The 17,151-nt window shown below is 40.8% G+C and overlaps 1 protein-coding gene across 7 annotated transcripts in view; it reads left to right on the forward strand.

The window, feature by feature from the left end:
• PDS5B (PDS5 cohesin associated factor B) overlaps positions 1-17,151 on the forward strand; it is a 254,196-nt gene that overhangs the window by 107,871 nt on the left and 129,174 nt on the right. For all 7 annotated transcript variants that reach the window (XM_039535287.1, XM_039535243.1, XM_039535254.1 and 4 more), the window contains one exon: positions 2,844-2,984. In XM_039535287.1, coding sequence (XP_039391221.1) covers positions 2,844-2,984 — 141 coding nt within the window. The remainder of the gene's footprint in view (positions 1-2,843; positions 2,985-17,151) is intronic.

Here is a 17,151-nt window from a genome sequence, read left to right on the forward strand (position 1 = left end):
TACAACCTTAAGATTGGAGAGGTTGTTGTTAAGGGTGTGCGTAAAAATTATGCAAAGGACATCTAGCAATTCATATTGATGTTAATAAAGCAGATAACTTTTAAAGTTTAACATCCTTGCTTAAGCAAAACTTGGGCTTAAGCTCAACTCAGTTGTTGCTGCTACTCCACCATAATTCATGGTCGCTCGATCCATGTTAATTAACATGGATAAGAAGATAGGAAGGAAAGACAAGAATGGACCTTGATTTAATTTTTGTTTTTTGGAAATGTGGCAAACCTAGTCTTGATGCAAGGCAGTTGGTGTACTGTGGCTGCTTATTATACTTAATGTGATTATTTCACTGTTACCATGTCCCACTGATTCTCTCTCCACAACCTTCCAATTTGCTGTTTGTAGCCACCTATCTTTGTCACATGCAAAGATTGTAAGCTGTTTGTGGTAGATATAGCATCTAGCACAGAGGATCCGTGAATCCTGACTGGGGCCTCTAGGTGCTACTGCAATAAAAATCCTCCCTCATGGGGAAAAATGTTTGCATTCACAGCTCTCTGGTTCTGAAAATACACCCCACAAGTGGGGAATGATACACTCAGTACATTCTATAGCATTAAAGAACTATTTTCTTTGGTAGGGTAAATAAAGAAACACAATAGAGGACACACAACTATTGAATCAGGAATGTACATCTTCCAGTAGAAGCTGCTTGTTTTTTTTTTTAAAGGGGGGAGGGGGAGCAGCGGAACAAAACCCCTCATGAGGCCAGTTCACACACTTAGTGTTTTTTGGGTAGCACACAGTTTTTTGGTTTGTAAATATGGTGCATCCTTTCCTGGTCAGTTAATAGTTTCTCATTTTTCTTTTTATGCTTCTCACCTTATGAAAGAAGCCCCCCTTTTTTCCTATTTGGCTTGATTCATGTTACAATAGCACATTGAACATGTGAACTCCCTCTGCTGGCTTTGTAGTTAATCGTTCAAATGCTTTACCAAGGTCTGTACATTTCCTTGCAAATTGATCATGCTGATGCACAAAAGCGTTCTATGATATGTTGTTTTAGAAACATACGGGTGAAAAAATTAATTTGACAAAGGTGAAAAGGGCATATTTGGTTAATTTTTTTTTTATTTCAAAGAAGTCAAGTTCATTTTTACCCATCTAAAAGGTGCAGTACATAAGATTTGTGTTCTTCCTCTCACCTCAAATCACACCTGTTTCTCTCAAAGGATCCAAAAAGAAATTCCCTATCAGGTTAATACAGCCTTTCAGTTATTGTTAAGGGTGCTCTTTTTCCTTTTGACTATTGGGAAGGAGAGGGGTCTCCTCTATCCTGGCTTGCCTGTTGCATGGCACAATATCAAGTGTTTGACACAATACTTGTTGTCAAATTTTCAAAGGTAGCCATCGATTTTTGGGTGCCTCAACTTTTTGGTGCCCATTTGAAAACAATTGTGCCTGATTTTCTGAGTTACTGAGCACCTAGAGCTCCTCTTGACTTCAGATGAGTTGTAGGTGCTTAATACTTATGAAAATCAGACTCAAGATTTCTCAGGTTGGGTACCTAAAAGTGGATACTTCTGAAAATTTAGATCTAGTGCCTGGTATTTGCTCTGATCTGATGTACGTTCATCAGGTAGAGTGGGTAACAAGCTTTGTGGTTGATGCTGTGCCCTAGTCGAGGCAGAGACAGCAGTGAGCACCAATTAAATGTGCTCCATCAGTGGACTTGGTGGTTTTGGAGTAGCATGAACAGTGTTGCATACTTTGGGCATGGGGTTCTTCGGTAGATTAAAAAAGGAGTTTGAGAAACAGTTCTGTGGTCTAAAATGAGGTAGGCATGATCATTTTCCTTCCTTCCTCCCACACAGTACATATTTCAGTACATAGTAAATAACAGAGTGATTAAAAAGTAAAGCAATGTTTAATTTGTTTACATTTAATATTAATGTAGAATTTTATCAGATCTTCTTTTATAGTTGAAAGTACAGATTTATTGTCATGTCCACCTAAGTCAATATGTTTGCTTTATAACTGCAGTGTACAAAAATGCAGCTTTGCGGATATAAATTCTTATGAACTCACAATAACTTTGTATGTCTAAATTCCCATTTAATAGCTTTATGCATTAGAGAGAGAAGATGGGTGAGGTAATATCTTTCATTGGACCAACTTCTGTTCATGATGAGAGACAGGCTTTTGAGCCACACAAAGCTGTGTGATCTGAAGAAGAGCTCTGTGTGGCTCAAAATCTCTCTCTCATATCATGAACAGAAGTTGGTCCAATGAAAGATATTATCTCACCCACCTTCTCTCTAATATCCTGTGACTAACACGACTACAACTACACTTTATAAATTATTTTTTACAGTAGTGTGGTAATTCCCTAGCTATTTCTCCATATTGGTCCCATTTAGGCAAAAGGATGAAATGCTTTTGGTGTCGCTAGTGGTTAAATAACTCTAAATTTAGTCACACTACAAAAGATCTGATATAATTGAAACTGGTAGAGGAATTATTTGTTTCTGTTAAAGTTGTTTCTAGACTTGCTGTGATAAACTAAACATTGCATAGCACCTTTTTGTAGTGTTGCTTTTCATCTCTGGTTTACGAATATAAATCGAGAGGAAAAAGTATTGTATCTTAAGGGTTATCTTTCCATAAACTCATTTCCCCCCACTTTTATCATTTTAATAGGTAGAAATTTGTATCCTTACTCAGAATTAGTTAAGATATTATAAGCTGATTCCGTGGTAGGCGAAGTTAGGATTTTAGAAAAGACACAGATGTATACTGTTTTACTTGTATTCTGTTACTGATGTAATGTTCTTTGTTTTCCTTTCCAGTTCTTTAATCAGGTGCTTATGCTTGGGAAAACTTCTATCAGTGATCTGTCAGAGCATGTCTTTGACTTAATTCTGGAGTTATACAATATTGACAGTCATCTCTTGCTCTCTGTTTTACCACAGCTTGAATTCAAACTTAAGGTAAATATCATACTACGTTTGTTTTAGACAGTCTTAAAATGGAATTTTTTTGCTCTGAATATGGGCTATGTAATATTTGATAAGCTCACCATGTCTAATTTTGAATTAAATGTTTTTATTACGGTCGCATCTAAAAAACTCAAAACAACCAGTGCATAAGAGTAAATATATAAGAAGTCTAATCTGTAATTACATTTTTTCTACAACTTTCAGAAGTTATTTCACAGAGTAATTAGAAAATACTACATTTGTAAGTGTGATTCACATGTTTCATACAAAAATAACTTATTTCCAGTTTTTTGTCATTGGCATTGCAAACTACTATTTATTTAAATGCTTACGCAGTGATTCACAAATTTTAATAGATTGAAAATCACATGCCACTTAATGGCATACTATGCCCTTGTATGTAGTAATTAAAAAATTTGAGTGGAGAAGGGTGGAGTTTCTGGGCATATGTCTGGCCAACATTAAAATACTGTATAGCTGTGACTAGTTTGGGAAACATTTGTTATCCTTTGTGGTTGGAAAACAGCAACTTCTTTACTGTAACTTTCTGGAAAATTAAGAATTAATGTCCATTTTACTGCATTTTCATTGGTGTGGTCATCCCTGAGCATTATGCTCTCCCTCTCTGGGTTACTTTTTGCCTCACTGTCAGTCTTCTGAAATTTATATTAGAAGGGGATGTGGGTGCCGAGCTGTTCGTCCCTCTCTTCGTCCCACTCTCCCCCAATCTTGCTTGAGTAAGCAGCCCATCTTTTTTCAGGTTTTATTTTATTTTAAAAATGTGTCAAATGTCTCATGAATGGGGGGGAAAATAGGCCTTATAATTTTAAAAATGAGGCTTATGGTCAGTATTTTTTACCATGGGTCAAGTGTTCTGTATTACTCATTCTACTTTCTCATGCTTGAATTGGGAAAGTCCTGGAAGAAATGTTTAAGCTCTGAATAAAAAGGCACTCTCATTGTGGGCTTGGGGTATAATGTTTTTTTCCTTGCTGCTTCTCATAATACTGTGTCTTGCCTATCCATTTCTGATCTTGTCTTTCACCAGTGCTTTTCTCTATTCTTCTGCATAATAGGGTCCACAGATCCTAAATAATGGGTCTTCAACCAATTCTTAGCTTAGGAAACAGACCAGAACAGAATAGGAGTGTCTCTGTCCCTGACAAGCCCACAATCCACAGCTGTAGGTAGGCTAATCAGGTCTTCCCATTGCAATGTGTTAAATATGAGAGCCTGGTAATGTCTGATGAGCTTATGGAGAAGCAAAGGTTAAAGCTGCTATTCTTATTCTTCTCTTCTGATGGGAGTGTCTGAAAGGAACAGTCACACCCATCCTCAAAGCAATGAGCTGACAAAACAAGAAAGAAGCCACCCTGGACCAGAAACTCAGACTGATGGGGGAAGCTAGTGGTAATATACCTTAACTGAGAGGGAGTCCTGCCAAAGTAGCATTAGCCAAAGATATATCCCAAAGGGCAGGAAAATGATTGGACTTGCCTTCCCAGCCACAGCTGGCGGCTATGTTGACCTTTTGTCATTGCCTATTCCTTCCCTGCCTTCCTGAATCACGAACTTTCATCTCCCAGGAGCTAGATCACCAAAGACCACGCTTTGTGTCCTTCAAAAAAAATGAAACTGAGAGTGTGAGCGTAAGGAATCTCCTCTGTCCCCAGTAAATATGGAAAGCCCTTTCTTTGTCACCTTTGACGATATGTGTACAATGCAATTAGACAGCTGTGGTAGGCTGTGCCAGCTGACTCTGGCTAAGGGGCTGTGTGAGTGGGGTGGACCAGGCTCCGAGGCCCCATGCTGGAGGCCTTGTGGCCTTGCCAGAGCAGGCCCCAGAAAAAGGCAGTGGAGAGGATCCTTCAAGCTGCTTAGAGTGGTTGTGTGTGATATTGCCAATCAGGGCCCACCAGGCTAGTATAAGAAGAGCTGCAGAGGCAGAGTGAGATCAGTTCCTTGCTGGAGTTGGAGTGTAGCTGGTGTGCCTAGCTGGCTGAGGGAGCTACAGGACCTTGGACAGAGCAGTGCTGGCAGGGACCTCGAGGAGTGAGAAGGAGCTCTGGGTGGCGGCTGGGACTCAACCAAGACAAGGCCCTGAGATAAGGGTGAAGAAAGTACTGGAGCCACAGGGAAGTGGCCGAGGGAATCATAGTAGCAATGCATCTCAGTTAAAGGGACATGGTGGACAGCTGCTATCTTTAGGGCCCCTGGGCTGGGACCCAGAGTAGAGGGTGGGCTTTGGTTCCCCACACCAGGCACTGGGAAAGTGGCTTGAACTGTGCACCCCAAAAGGGAACTGAACTCTTTTAGTGGCCCAGCAGGAGTGCTGAGCCCAAAAGGCCCAAAGGGGGTGAGGACATTGTCTCTAGGGAGGGAGCCCTGGAGGATAGCTCAATGCCAGGGCCAAAGCCATTTTGAAGACTGCTGGACTAATTAAGGGCCGGAGCCCAGGGAGGGTGACAGGGAAATAAAGGCCAACTGAAGGTACTCGGATAGGCCCCTCTTTTGGACTGTTTCCCCTATTTTACATATGAACAGTGTGTAACTCTGGCTGGAAGGCTGAGCCACTGAGGACCCACCACAAACAAAGTGTAAGCACACACACTTGGACAGGGGGCGCTTGTGAGAGGTGAGTGCGATACCACTGTTTAATTACGCTGTAGTCCAGGGGTCGGCAACCGTTCAGAAGTGGTGTGCTGAGTCTTCATTTATTCACTCCAATTTTAAGATTTCGCATGCCAGCAATACATTTTAACGTTTTTAGAAGGTCTCTTTCTATAAGTCTCTATAATATATAATTAAACTATTGTATGTAAAGTAAATAAGGTTTTTAAAATGTTTAAGTGTCATTTAAAATTAAATTAAAATGTAGAGCCCCCTGGGCCGGTGGCCAGGACCCGGGCAGTGTGAGTGCCACTGAAAAGCAGCTTGCGTGCTGCCTTTGGCACCCGTGCCATAGGTTGTCTACCCCTGGTGTAGTCATTTGGGCTCGGGCTGTATCCTGAGCTCTGGGATCCTCCCACCTCTGAGGGTCCTAGAGCCCAGGCTCCAGCCTGAGCCTGAAAGTCTACACTGCAGTTCAACAGCCCCTTAGCCTGGGCCCTGCAAGTCTGAGTCTGCTGGCACGGGCCAGCTGTGTGTTTTTTAATTACAGTGTAGACATACCCGCAGGCAGATGCTGATTTGAAGAAAAAGAAATCCAAGACCAGGAAGACTGCTTTTGAGAAAAAGCAAAGATATCCAAGATTCCATTAAAACTATAGACTAGTTATCTTTTCCTCTAGTTTTAATTCCATATTAGAGGAGGAACTAGCCCCCAGATACATTGATGAAATGTGGTATTCTGCAGATCAAAAAGAAAACACCAGAGCTTCTCCCTTATCCTGTTCTTCATATTTAAATAGCCAATGACAAAAACTGAAATTTTATAGGTCATCAAATTCTAAGAAAAAGTCATTGAGACCTAAAAAGGGAAAGAATACTTTCCTCTCCTTCTGGAAGGCCAGTGATCTTATGCTGGGCAGAAACCTTGGGAGGAGAGAGGGTAAGACATCTTCAGTTAAAAATGTTTTTAAAACTCTACTCACATGGTTAATTACCAGTCTAGATCTTTTCCCATAACAGTTTGACAAAGGAAGAGAAATGAGAGGAGGAAAATATAAAATGCTCAGACAACTCAAAGTATTTTTCATCTGCATCTAAAACACCCGTGTCCCACAGCTGTCTGTAGAGAATGTTATCCAAGAGGAATGGGCATACTATGCCAAACCTAACTTGTTGGAGAACCTTGCTAAAGAGTTTATATTATCGATCAGAGCAGAGGGTCATGTGCTCCATTGCAACAACCACTAAATGCTGATGCAAATTAATTCATTTTCTCTTCAAGAAGTTCCCTTTGTTGCCATTCCTTGCAGCCCTCAAGAACATGCACAATTATGGCTCATAGTTATTGATGTAAAGTTCAGAAATTTAATTATTTTTGAGGATGAGGTTGTTTTGCTGTTCTCTCCAGGTGGCTTGGATCCACTCACCAGGTCTTGGTCCTGTAGTGTTGGCCAGAAGACTGGGCTTAGATTTTCCATTCAGACTCCCATGTGTCAAGGAAGAGTTTATGGGCAGTTTTGTGTCCCGGTCTGTGTTAATGCTATGTCAGTCCAGTCTGATTCAGAAGATCAGGAAGGAGAAATCAATTATGCTTCTAATTGCCCCTCCCTGTTCAAGGCAACCTCATTTCTGTGATGTAGGCAATATGTCAGCTGGCCTGCTCGTCTATTTCCATTGCAGAAAATACCTGTTGTCACGTGGACTCATTCTACATCAAGATGCAAAGGGGCTGTGTACAAACTTGCACTGAAATAACAAGGTGTGAATTAAAACCAGATTAATTATTTTCAGTGCAAGTTTGTCCATGGACACTTATTTGGAATAAAAGTAGCTAAAATCAATTTAGCTAATCCACATATATTCCAAAATGTGTCAAAGAAAGACTTGTACCCAAGTAAATAAATCAGTTTTAGGAGACATTTCATGATTTGGGGGCTAGTCTGTGTGTACACCAACCGTAAATGTAGCTGCTTCAATTTTAAAAGGAGAGAGTTAAAAAATAGAGGCTATTAACATGTTAGTCTTGCCAAATTACTAGTATCAAGGAATGCATCAACATATTCTATAACTTGGTCTCAATTCAAATTTTGGTGTAAAGGCCAGGATATTTTTTCCTATAAGCGCCAAGGTCAACGCTTGTTTTAATTTCTGCAAAATGGGCTCACTAGGCATTTTAAAACCCCAAATTTAAGTTCAGCTGGAGGCTATATTTCAGCATTTGTGTGTCAACAGGCTTTCACCCATGTATCAGAAAATTGTGTAGTGAGCATGTCCAATTATTACTCAAATCATAGAACACAGCCATAGGTGAACGTTTTCCTGAATACTCTCACTAAGCACCAATTTAGAACCTCTGAATTGTCAATGAAAATAATTTTTTTTTAGTCCTCATATTGTCAAGGAGGATATCTGAACTAAGGGCATTATCTGTTGAACCTTAACATTGTATACTTTGCAAGTAGAAGGTGGTTCTTTTAATTAATGTGGAGTTTATTCCTAAAATTGAATATCCAGTTTTACAGATTGAAGGAAGTTCTCTTTTCTAAGATCTTTTCATTCTCTGGAGGAAAGCAATGGCATACCCTCAGTTTAAGATGAAATTACATAGATCATCAGGCCTTCTAAAATAAAACTTTATTTGTACCTTATCACCCAGTATATAGTGAGCCTTGGAATGGATCCTAAGAAGGCTAATTTGGAGTGTTATTGATGTGTACAAAGCAACAAGTCCCATGCTTTAAGTATGGCCAGGAAGGAATTAGTCCAGATGAATTAACCATATGGATGTGCACCCAGACGACCTACACAAAATTTAAAAGTTGCATTCCTCTTTAAGACTTAAAAGCACACCAACTTAAAAATCACCTATGTATGTTTTTTTACCTATTACTGTAACATTTAGTTCATGTTTTTTTAAAATTGATTTTATTATACTGGTGTAAACCCCGTGTGGACACACTTATTTTGATTTAAGAGTGGTTTTCAGGTTAGCTTAAACCTGTTCCCAGTAAACTTAAGCTAAATTGACATAAGTCTGGTTTAAACTGAAATAAGTGGCCATGCAGCCTTTGATACCAGTGTAACTAAAGTAAATTTAAATCACACCTTAGGTTAGACCATACAACTTTCTCATGTAGACAAGTCTCATGTAGACTTCTGTATGTTTCATTTAGTAGATAGTGTGGTTAATAAAAACTGAAGTAATACAACTTCCCTCCTCTGCATCGTTTTGTGAGGAAATGTCATGTTCACTTGTAGATAAAATCAGAAAGATCTGGACTTCACTGTTTCTGCGGCTGTGCTTGGATGTAGTGGAGAAGGGGCAGCCACAGGGAGCCATTTGCAGCTCCTGTCAGAGGCCCAGCACTGGTGACAGAGCAATAGGGGGCCTTCTCTAACTTATACCTTTGGACAACTGTGTGTAGTGGGCTGTGCCTCCTTCACATTACCACCTGCCTTCAGCACCCACTCCTCTCCGTGGTTATGGGTGATGGCAGCTGGCGTACAGGTGGCTATGCTACTTATTCCACCTTTATGCTAGCGGAGATTCCCTCTACTCAGGAGAATTCTGTGGGAGTTCTGGTTGGCTTAAGTTCTCCTTGCACTGCTTTCATGGAGAAAAGTGAACTTAGTCGACTGAAGACTCCGGCCCTTTGTCTTCTCTACTTCAGTCGGTGTTGCTCCTTGTGAGGAGTGTTAAGTGATATTGGAAATATTTTGAGCTACAAACTGTGTGCTTTGGACATATGTCTTTCCAGGCTGGTGAAACCCAGCTGGGAAGAACTTGACCCATTGTTGATGGAGAATGTTAATACACTGAATGACGTGGTCACACACAAGCTTTTGGTGGAGCTGAAAATTGAGCTCAGGACTCCAAAATATATGTCCATAGATCATTTTGGGGTTTGGTTTCATGGTTTACCAATTTTGCAAAATTTTTTCTGTTTGAAAGGGAGTTAAATATCTTAGCTGCATATAAATCATCATCCTCATTTATTAATGGGCCCTTCTTTCTAGCTTTTTTCTCTAACGCTGCAAACCACCCCCATGTAAATATCTGTATTCAGATATGTAATTTCTAAAAGCCTTCACATTCCCTTGAAACTTTTTCTGTAGCATTAAATGTTGTTTGGTTAGTCTCTAGGATTTTTAAGAAAGTGGAGGTGTTTGTGTATGTTGTGCTTATACACTGGTTTGTATTACTGATTTTAAGAGATACTGTTAGGTGATTGATTTTAAAATCAGTCAAATTTTGATTAACATGATTACTTCAAAAACTTTAGGTGTCTAAATCTTTGAACAAATTTGCTATATATATATAGAGAGAGAAAGTATACAAAATCTGTACTATGATGGTTTGTTCATACATATTGATGTTTATTGAGCAAGCACACTAGAATGCTTGATATCAGGTTCATCCACTGTTTTTGAAGATATATGCACTCTTCCATTCACTTTTCTAAAGCATTAGATTTCAAATTTTTCTTATGATTGCCCACTTCTTAAGATAAACAATTTCTCCTCAATCTTGATTCCCTACCTTCTGTGTGGCAGTTGTTGTTGTCGCTTATGGGACAGTTGTCCACACAGCAGAGACTTGTTCTTCTTTTCCTTCCTCTCACTATATCATATCACATTTCCTTCATGATTCTTACTAATGCCCGCATTCCTGCCCCATATAAAAATAAAAACAAACCCAACAGTACAGTAATGGTAACTCATCATTATATTTGGTTGTATTTTATATCCTGCTTTTCATCTTTTATGCCTTATGTAAACCCTACAGGGCCAGAATCATCTTCCTATCAGTATTTGTACAGTACCTAGCAGAATGGAGGCTTAATCTTGATTAGGACCTTTGGGTATTACCACAATGTAAATGTTATGTTTAATAAAGTAAGTAATATAAGAAAAAATTAGGAAAATAAGATGAACATCAAATAACTAACTGTAAATAAACTGGCTTCAGTACAATGTGTTGCTGCTTCACTTATCATAGAAATGTAGGGTTAGAAGGGACCTCAAGAGATCATCATGTCAGCCTCCCAGCACTGAGGCAGGTTTAATATATCTAGAATCTAGAGCATAGGTTTTTGTCTAATCTGGTCTTAAAAATCTCCATTGATGGGGATTCCACAGCCTCCTCATGTAAACTGTTCCAGTGCTTAACTGTCCATATACACCTCTACCCTGATATAACACGGTCCTCGGGAGACAAAAAATCTCACCGTGTTATGGGTGAGACCGCATTATATAAAACTTGCTTTGCCCCCCCTGTTCCTTGTTCCCTGACCACCGCCTCCAGGGACCCCCATCCCTAATCACCCCCAGGAACCCATCCCCTACCCAACCCCCCTGTCTCCTGACTGCTCCGACCCCTATCCACCCCCCCCACCCTCTGACAGGCACACAGCGGTGGGAAGCAGAGCAGCCTGGCCCAGCCTGCTCCGCTCTGTCAGCTCCCAGCTGCAGCACTCTGCTGCCCGCCGTTGGTGAGTGTGGGGAGGTTGGGGAACGGATGCCCCCCGCTTTCACCTGTGGCGGAAAGCAAAGCAACGTGGCCCCAGCCAACTCTGCTTTCCTTGCCCCAGCCCCAGCCATGTCGCTGGGGGGGGGGGAGGGGGGGAGATCCTGCACTCACCTGCGGCGGGAAGTGGAGCACCATGGCTGGGAGCTGGCAGAGTGGAGCTGGCTGAGGCTGGGCTGCTCCGCTTCCTGCCGCCGGTGAGTGTGGGGAGGTTGGGGAAAGGATGCCCTCCGCACCTACCTGTGGCGGGAAGCGGAGCGCTGCGGCTGGGAGCTGACAGAGCGGAGCGGGCTGGGCCAGGCTGCTCCGCTTCTGCCACTGGTGATTGCAGGGAAGGAGGGAGGAAGCAGAGCGGGCTGCTCCCGGCCCCCCGCTAATCCCCCCGGGCCACTCTGGGACTGCGGGCCCCCAAAAGTGCCCTCCCACAGCTCCTGCCTCCCAGACCCTGGGCGGGGGGAGCCCCTGACTGCTCCCGAGAGCCTCTGCCCCTTATTGAACCCCTCGACCCCGGCCTGGCCCGGCACCCTTAACACGCTGCTCAGAGCAGCATGTCAGAGCTTTACTGCATTGTATGTGAACCCATGTTATATCGGGTCGCGTTCTATTGGGGTAGAGGTGTAGTTAGAAAGCTTTTCCTAATATCTAGCCTAAATCTCCCTACTTGTCCTATCCTTGGAAAACAATTGATAACCATCCTCCTTATAACAACTATTTAAATATGTAAAAACTATGAAATGTCCCCCATCTTCTCTTATCTAGTCTAAACATGCCCAGTTATTTCAATTTTTCCTCATAGGTCAGGTTTTCTAAATCTTTTATCGTGTTTGTTGCTCTCTTTGCCCCCTCTCTAATTTGGTCACTTCTTTCTTAGAGTAGTGCCCAAAACTGGAGACAGTACTCCAGCTGAAGCTTTGTTAGTATCAAGTAGAGCAGACCAATCGCCTCCCAGGTTTTACATATGACTCTTCTGTGAATACATCCTGAAATGACATTTGTCTTTTTTGCAATAGCATCACATTGTTGACTCACTCGGTTTATGATCCACTATAACCCCAGATCCTTTTAGGTAGTGCCACTGCCTGCTCAGTTATTCCCCATTTTATATTTGTTCATTTGATTTTTTCCTCTTACATCCTACTCCTCTCTAGTGCCCAATTTTGTATCTGAGTGTTTTCCTTTGTATTCATTATCACTGCATCTTTCCTAGTTTACAGCCCATACTGCTTTAATTTGTCCAAGGTAATTTGCAAATTGGTTTTGTCCTTTGCTATGTTTGCACGTTTCCAGTGTTGCTGTCATTTTCAAATTTGGTCATGGCTGAATTTACATTAAAAATAACTCCCAACAAAGTAGGGCATGAAAGTCATGAAGGAGGCTGAGGTGACTGTACTGGGCTACAGTTAGCAGGTAGATTCACTGTTTGACAGATACAGACACTCATAGATGCACCTCTGAGGGTCACCTGGAAATAGTTGGTGTTCGACAGTGGTCCCCAGTGTGCAGTTTGATTACTGTGAAATTGACTGTTTTGATAGCATTGAATAGTTGCTATGTCAGTGGTCCCCAACCTTTTTGTGGCCAATAGCACATTCATGTTTTCAGAAAAGTGTGGTGGGAGCCAACAATTTTTCAAGACTTATTTTGCATTTGTACATTTAAATAATATGAAAACCATCATATTTACCATTACATAATACATGAGTCCATAAGATAAAAAATGGTAATTTTGCATGTAAAAGGTATTAATTAAATTATTCGCAGTGACCCTTTCACTTTACCATGTGAATTTGCTTTTTTTAATCTACCTGTAAGAAAAATTAAGGAGTTTTTACAAAATAAATATCATAAACAGTTTTCATCTTATTTATTTAAAAAAGTAGAACGTTGAACTGCTGGTCCAAATATATATATTATTCTTACTTTAACATTGATAGCTAGTTATGGTTAATTAAAAATATTCTTTGTATAGTTACTTGTATCTGGATTTCAATAAACAAATATGAAAAAAAGTTAAACACAAGTTAATCATATGCTCTCATCAGCACTTACTGGAAAATAGGTATAATTAATTCACATGGTTTTTCTAATAAAGTCAGTGTGATTTTTGGCACTGCATTTCTTCAGCCAGTTTTTCGTAGTTGGGAGAATAGGATGATATTCCCATTCATAAGCAATTGTTAAGATGGGCATCTGTAAGCTGAGATTTGTATTTTGATTTTATGATGTTCATTGTTGAAAACAGAACTTTGCATAGATAAGTGGAACCGAAATAAGATTTTATTTTGTATGCTACATTTTTTAAGGCAGGAAACATTTCGGTCAGCCACATTCCAAAAGTTTTCATCTGTTGCACAGGATTTTAGAATGATATCATTTTGAAGGTCCAAGATCTCTAGTTCCATGTCTTTTGTTCTTTCTTGAATGAGACTCGCAATTGATGTAGCCATTTCTGTTACCTCTATTTCGCAAGTAAAAGGATTCACAGGAAAGGCAACTACAGGCTCAATGATTGTGAACTGTTGAAATCTCTTTTCAAATTGTTTGAATGTGGATAACAGATGGTGATGGGTTAAAATCACTTTCACATACCATTTTCTACATACTTGGGAAATGTACGAGAGACTTCGTCTTCATATGTGCCATCCACAAGATCAGTTTTGCTTTGAATGATTTTACGGAACCTATGTTTGTCTTTTGAGCCACATGTTTGTCTTTTCCCTGGAACTCAAGATTTAAAATGTTCAATTTGTCAGTGATGTCGGCAAGAAAAGCCAAGTCCATTAACCAGCTGGAGTCTTCTAGTTGCTCGAAGTTCTGATTTGTGGACTTCAGAAATTATTTGATCTCTTCAGTTAGGCTTAAAAAACGTGCAAGAACTTTACCTTTGCTCAGCCATCGTACTTCTGTGTGCAAGATAAGATCAGATTGTTTATCATCATCTTCCAACAGGGCCTTAAATGGTCTGTGTTGCAAAGGTTTCACTCGAATAGTTAATTATTTTAATAATGACATTCATAATGTGTTGAAAAGAAAGAACTTTGATGCACAAAGCTTCCTGGTGGATAATGCAATGATAAGACAAAGTTTGGAAAGGATTCATTTTTCTTGCAGAGTACGATGAATCCATTGGTGCTGCCCATCATTGCTGGTGCCTCACCAGTGGTGATCGCAGATAGTTTGTGTAGTGGCATACTAATTGATGTTGCATATGATATGAATAAATTATAGTGCTTGCATGAGATTTGATCTTGTATGAAGAACTGGCTGAAGGAGAACCCAAGCAAGACAGAGATGATGTTGGTGAATAGAGGGGAAGGTACTTTTGAAGAACTTGCAGCGATGGTGCAGTCTCCATTGGTTGAAGATACACACCCATAATCTAAGGGTACTCTTGTATTCCCTGCTGATGGTGACCTCCCCCCACCATGTAACACTTTCTACCATGCTTGCTTGGCTAGGAATCTCCATCCCATTCTGGTGGATGAGGATCTGGTCTCTGTTTATGCCTTTGTCACCTCTTGCCTGGATTATAGTATACCTAGGCATGAAGCCTTCAGCACTTAGGAAAAACCAACTTGTTCAAAATGGTGCAGCAACACAGTCTACTACAAACATATCAGAATTGTCCTCTGCTCTCTACTCTGGCTTCCCATAGGATTTCAGGTCTCAGTCCTTATTTTTGAATCACTCTGTAACTATCTAAAAGATCATTTAAAACTCTGGGACTAAGAAAGTGGTTAATAACTATGCTCCTCTGATAGAATGGAACGCTCAACAATAAAGAGCATAGCTTGTATGTGTGTGAGACAGAGACTGCCCTCAGGGAAAGTTGAGACTGGGAATGATCTTTCTCAGGAACTAAGAACCATTACAAACCTCACCACTATCCTGTTGCTGTCCATGCTGTTGATGGTCAGGCCTAATGGGGAAAGTGAGAATTTGGCCTATCCGTTAGAGTTTGGGGCCACAATGTGTAGAGTCCAGGAAACGAGCTGAGGGTCAGTACCGGACAGACAGAAGCTGAATGCCAGAACTTGGAAGGTCAACCGGAGTCATAAACCAGAGGTCGAGAGGAGAGGATGAGAGAACAAACAATATGTGACAGATGTGAAGTCACATTGCTTAATGTACTACTGGAAGGTGCTGATACTATGGTGATGAGTACAATATAAACCTCTATATAGAATTGATACAGCAGAGTCAAAGTCTCCAGGATTTAAATCCTGTCCAACCTACAAGACAGCTGTCCCCATTAACTATGGAAACTAAGTGCCTCTTCTGCCTTTGTGAAGTAAATATGCTGGACAAGTGCTCAATATGCCACTTGTTTCAAAAGAGGACACAAAGCAAGGGAATCAGCTCTTAAATTCTTCCTTGTGGAAAGATCGATGAGAGCCTCTCCTGAGCTCTAGGGGAAGGAGACTGGACCAGATAATGTTGGTGGTAGTGGTGGTAAGCCATAGGTCCACCCTAAGCTCCACAGCCACTGATTGGTGAAAAAGTCTTACTACTCAATTGTGGAGTCAGCAAGAGCCTCCAAATTCTTCTTTGCTCAGTTGTCAGATGAAAGGGGGGAAAAGAGCATTCTTCCCAGGGTGATTGGAAGATGTAGATCTCCCTCACTGACACGGAGTAGGTCCAAGCCAGGAGGCAGTTCCAGGGCCGGATTGGTGCCAATTGATATTTGAACAATCTCAGCGCCACTTACACAAGCAACTCATCTCCCATCAGCATTGAAGTATCCACCAATAAAGCACCTAGTGCCAACATCTGTGCCTTTTTGTTCATCTTCAGAAACGCTTGGCACTGAAAGACTCAGAGGGGGTACCAGGGTCCCTTATACTGATTATGAAGCACTCCATCCAATCACTTGTAGCACTGACTACACTCCTCACTAATGTGGAGGAATTGCTCCCAAATGAGATTTCATAATTTGCTAGCGTCAAGGACAGCGTGGTTTTCTGAGGACTGGTGAGCTATTGCTTTTTTTCAATGACTTTGGCAGGCATGTTTCTCTGAAGGAAGCATTAACAATTTCATTAGTAGTGGGGATAGTTATTAATCAGTAGGTTTTTTTTGTTGTTTTTCTTCTTCCAGTTTGGCGTCTGTTTCACAGGTTGTTCTGATATTTTTTAGGAATCCTTGTGCTTCAGCAAGAGTGATGGGCCAGACTCAGTTAGCATCATAGAATCATAGCACTGGAAGTGACCTTGAGAGGTCATCTAGTCCAGTCCCCTGCATTCAAGGCAGGACTAAGTATTCTCTACACCACCCCCAACAGGTGTTTGTCTAACCTGTTCATAAAAATCTCCAATGATGGGGATTCCACAATCTCCGTAGGCAATTTATTCTAGTGCCTAACCACCCTGACAGTTAAGTTATTCCTAATGTCCAACCTAAATGTCCCTTGCTGCAATTTAAGCCCATTGCTTCTTGTCTTAACCTAAGAGGTTAAGAACAATTCTTTTCCCTACTCATTATAACAACCTTTTATGTACTTGAAAACTGTTATCATGTCTCCTCAGTCTTCTCTTTCCCAGACTAAACATACCCAATTTTTTCAATCTTCCCTCATAGGTCATGTTTTCTAGACCTTTTAATAATTTTTGTTGCTCTTCCTCTAATTTGTCCACATCTTTCCTTAAATGTGGCATGGGCACCCAGAACTCGCCACAGTACTCCAGTTGAGGCCTAATCAGAGCGGAGTAGAGCGGAAGAAATACTTTTCATGACTTGCTTGCAACATTTCTGCTAATACATCCCAGAATAATGATCGCTTTTTTGCAACAGTGCTACACTGTTGACTCATATTTAGTTTGTGGTCCACTATGACCCCCAGATCCCTTTCCATAGTACCCCTTCCGAAGCAGTCATTTCCCATTTTGTATGTGTGCAAGTGATTGCTCCTTCCTAAGTGGAGTACTTTGCATTTGTCCTTATTGAATTTCATGCTGTTTTCTTCAGACCATTTCTCCAGTTTGTCCAGGTCATTTTGAATTTTAATCTTATTCTCCAAAGCAC

Source organism: Mauremys reevesii, linkage group 1, assembly GCF_016161935.1.
Source record: "Mauremys reevesii isolate NIE-2019 linkage group 1, ASM1616193v1, whole genome shotgun sequence".
NCBI lineage: Eukaryota > Metazoa > Chordata > Testudines > Geoemydidae > Mauremys > Mauremys reevesii.